We start from the raw sequence: 4648 nt of genomic DNA, 5'->3' as shown, positions 1-4648 counted from the left end.
TTTTTGTCACGTTTTGACTATTTGATACTATTATTATTATTTTTTTTTTTACAAAAGCAAAATGCCGCACTTACTTTACAACTGCTAAGCAACAGCCCCAGGCCTATGAAACGACACATACATACAACTATAACATTCTTCCCACTAAACCTCTGCAACCGAAAATGGGTGGAAGCCACCTTCTCTATCGCCTGTAGAGAAGCTATTATCCTACCTTAACCCAAATCAGGAAAAGATAAAACTTCCCCGAACAACTACTTCTAAGTAACTCTCACAACCTCCCTCTGCAAACTATTTCAAATCATTTTATCATTCTGAGTCCCCTGGAATCTGGAGCGCCAATCCCTCATATTATCCTTCCAAACAGACCACCGTGCAGATCGTAGTACCAAAGATATTCTAGTGCAAACAGAAACAATCGTTCGTATAGCATTTGCTGACAACCAATATGTATATCCCGTACTCTTTCAATTGGAAAGTTATGTAACAGCCTAGAAATGGTGGCTCCAACGTAAACTTTTTTCAACAATTTCTGTGAAACTTTGCCTATCTTCACATCCCAATTCACATGCCATCCGGGCCGTGGTATCTCTCAAAATGCTCAAGAAACACAAGCAGTTAAACACTGTTTTTACATTTGTTCATACGGGTAGCAATAATGTGAGCCAGGTAAGTCAGAGGACTTCGTTCGGAGCTACAAGGTTTTCCTCAGGGAGCTTAAAAAGCTATGAGCCCAACATGGATTCGGTGGAGTTTTTCCGAGGCTCTCTCTTGGATCATTGTAAAATAACGTAACTAGGCATCAATGAAAGAATATCACATATGTAAACGCAACTGGGATTCTTCTTTTATATCCTTGGTGTCTGTTTTCCTAGCGTCATGACCTTTATGCTTCTGACAGGATCCATCTTACTCGCATTGGCAAAGATTTTTTTTTTTTTTTTCTTTTTTTTCTTTTTTTTACAGACTTTCTTCTAGATGGTTGTAGTGATTTTTTTTTTTTTTTTTTTTTGGGGGGGGATAGAGAATCAAAGTAAGAGTAAACATGAACGAAGCAGAGAAACCAGGTTGGGGCAAAGAATAAATTGGAGGGACGGTCCAGCAAAAAGCGTTGCAAATATATAATTCCAAATTCCTGAACACCGCGTACTTAAATGCCGCCTGTATCAATAACAAATTTCGAAAGATCTGAGAGTATATCAAGAGCGGAAGTCTTGATACTATAGTAATAATTGAAATAAGGTTGACTTAAGGAATTTAAAGCCGGGTTGGCATTCTGGAAGTCAATATTTTTCGTTACATGTGATATCAATTCTTGTCAATTTGGAAATGTAAAACAATAAGATTATGACAGGTTGTTCTCAATTAACTCCAACAATCGGACAAGAATAAATGTAGAAATTATATACAAGCTACAAATATCATCTTGGGCAGATAATAACTTGTTTTTAGTGATATCTGGCGTTTTGTAATAGCGTAGCGCTGATAATGGGAGATTTCAATTGTACCTACATCAATTGGGTGACATTAGATCATGGGTGTGTAGGTAATTGTTTAATAGGCTTTCTCAATGGCAATCATTTAATCCACCATGTAAAAGAATTCACAAGGCCAAAGAATATAATCGATCCATAGATCACTAGCTGCTAAAATGGGATAACTTATGTAGAAGTTGGCGAAAATGTTGCATCTAGTAAACACAATCTAATTAGTTTCGAGTTGCAAAATATTTTAGGAATAAACAGTGGCATATCTGTAATACGGGACTTCAGGAAATATCATTTCACTGGACTATGACAAGACCTTTACCTCACTGACTGGAAGTCAAAGTTAGGTGAAAAATCAACGGAGGATATTTGAAAAATAATTCAAAACACGCTCATTGAAAGATATCGTCTGTAACGAAATAGCTGAACAGAGTGTACAGAGCCAAATCTCTCTCCACCACCTTATTTTCATTGCACCATATTGCAGTATCAGTTGGTCCCAACATTAACGTACCCTGCAACAGTGATGATTCAAATATGAATAAATTATTCAATAAATCAACCGAATAAACAAACAGAAAAATATCAAATGATGGACAGTTATGCAAGGAAACATATTCTAAAAACAAATGAATAGATAAGTAAATCGATATGTGCGAGTCCATCACATCGATTGTACTACAGAGCAGCTCGTTGTAGGTGTTTTTATGATCAACCTCACACGATGCCGTTAAGTACGAAACTGAGAGATCGAAACTCACTCCTTTGTACAAACTCGCCTGACGACTAAATTCGGGTGTTAAAGCCATTCGATATCGATCTTGATCTTTAAATTGAGGACACCCCCCTAGCGGGGGTGCACATGGTATTGGCAGGTGCGAGTTAATTATTGTTTGCCCTGGATGAATACTTAATTTACCTGACCTTCGTATTTTCCCTCAAGAGGTATCTCAATTTTCTCATGATCAAGCGAGTTTTGGAGTGATTACTTCGCAAGGATTTGGTTGGTATTCTTTAAGTGTGCATATGAGGACACTGAAAAAACACTCATATTGAGGACGGATGCCAGGTTTTTGGGGTGGGAAGATCATGCTCTCAAGGTCAACAGAGGGAGGGTGGGTATTGGCACAGTGCCAAAACATTTGGATATCACTGGTCTAGGTGATGCCTCTAACCTGATTGCGGTCTCTCCTACTTCTACCCTCTATCTCTCAAAACCTTTTGACCTTTGAATACTGCGCGGATGACCACATATAAATGGTCAAGCAAGGGAGATTAAGCATCACAGACACTCCATCTCTCATCATGCACGGCGTAAGTATCCTGTTGGAACATTCCGAACGTTCCCCTCACCTCCTTGGCTAATGATACTGCTTGACACCCTCTTTTTCCCAAGAGGGGTATCTAAATTAAAGTCACCAGCTAATTTCATTTTCCTGATGGAGGGACTTACACAATACTATTCTAATGGCCGTAAGACACCTCCGCAGTTGAATGAAATGAAGTACAGTCAATAAAAACGAATCGGGAGTACTTTGCTGCCAGACTGAGAGGTTTATCGAGATGGGTCTCGTTTTTTGCATGGGAAGATGAGTCGGGAACATTCCATGCTGTATAAAATTGTTATGACAAGGTTAACCTTCATGATTTGTGTATAAGAAAGGGTCTCACGTGCTTAGTTCCTTTGTTTTGAATGACAGATGAAACATAGTTCCAGTACCTTGGGGCACTGCACTCTTTGTACTTTCCAGATTGTCTTCGCTTGTTTGGTGGCGGTAGCCCTGGCCGACAAGGCGGCCTTCTATGCGCCACCCGCCGACTCCCGTGAGGTCGAGTTTGTGCCCATCATTAAGGACGACCGCGTCCATCCCGACGAACACGGAGTCTACAGCCTCGACATGGAGACCGGTGATGGTATCCACCGCACTGAGCAGGGAGGTGCCGACGGTTCCCAACAGGGCAAAGTCTCCTTCACTTTCCCCGACGGACAGGTCTTCGATCTCAGCTTCGTCGCCGATGCCGACGGCTACAAGCCCGAGTCGTCCTTCTTGCCCGTGGCTCCCGCCTTCCCCCACCCAATCCCACAGTTCGTCCTCGACCAGATCGAGTTCGCCCGCCAGCAGGACGAAGCCAGGTCCAGTGAAGAATCACCCAGCAGGTTCTACGGCACTCCCAACTAAACAGCCAAATTGATTTCTCTGAACTCTGATATATTATTACACTATTTATGAATACATTTATATCAATCACGTGTATCTTTTATTTAACATATATTCATTTACCTCTTATTTATTCAGCTTGTTTATACTGTTACAATCTCACCATTCACTTTCATACTCCCACGCAATAGAAAGTGAGAAACCCCTTATAGGGCAAAGCCCTCTCACTTGTGGCAGGCCGCTTGGGTCGCCAGGGCTCTCAGCAAGCAATGCAACAAGACCGCAGCCGGTCCCGGGAATCGAACTCATGACTCTCTGCTCATGAGTTCAAGATGGTATCCACTGTCCATGCACACTTTTAAACCCACACATAATTCTAGGTGCACAATAGTAATTAAACGTACAAGACATGTCAGTCCGTCACACCGATTTTTAACAAGAACTACGAGTTCGCTATTTGTAATTATTTTCATGGTCATCACCAGATAACACCGTTCATTGCGATATTGAGGGGTCGCTACCCGACCCATTGATTGTGCAATCCCCCACCCGACGAATCAGTTCGGGAGTAGTAGCCAACCGATGTCGGCCAGGATCCCAAATTAGGCGATGGCTGACATTTGTCGAGCATGAGCGAGGTGTTCACTGTACTGTAGGCCAGGATCAATATTTCCCCTTGATGAGTAGCTGAGTTTTCTCAAAATGAGTTTCAGTATCATTGATCTATCACTGATTAGTTTTCATTCTCTAGATGTGCAAAGGGGGACATTGGAAAAGAAGATTCATTTTGAGGACGGAGGGTGGGTTGGTAGAGAGGTTGGTTGGTCAGTTGGCACAGTGCCTACCCTTTTGGGCACTATTGTTCTAGATGATGCCCCTGACCTGGCCGCGACCCCCTCCACCTTCGGCCCTGTATCCACCAAATACCTTTAACACTTCGACCTTTGGAATGAAATTGTATGTAGACCACCAGAAAATCTAATTGGCAATACTGTACTACTA

The 4648-nt window shown here is 41.8% G+C and overlaps 1 protein-coding gene across 1 annotated transcript; it reads left to right on the top strand.

Annotated features, from left to right (window-relative positions):
• Positions 1–597: 597 nt before the first annotated feature.
• On the top strand, positions 598–3667 carry LOC143021554 (cuticle protein AM1199-like). The gene is made up of 2 exons (XM_076179156.1): positions 598–669; positions 3239–3667. The coding sequence occupies exons 1-2, from the start codon at positions 598–600 to the stop codon at positions 3665–3667; spliced, it is 501 nt and encodes a 166-aa protein (XP_076035271.1).
• The last annotated feature ends 981 nt before the right edge of the window (positions 3668–4648 follow it).

This window comes from Oratosquilla oratoria, chromosome 42 (assembly GCF_046742065.1).
Source record: "Oratosquilla oratoria isolate Oo_2021 chromosome 42, ASM4674206v1, whole genome shotgun sequence".
NCBI classification, from domain to species: Eukaryota; Metazoa; Arthropoda; class Malacostraca; order Stomatopoda; family Squillidae; genus Oratosquilla; species Oratosquilla oratoria.
Note: the sequence above shows the minus strand (reverse complement) of the source record. Positions and strands in the feature narration are given on the sequence as shown.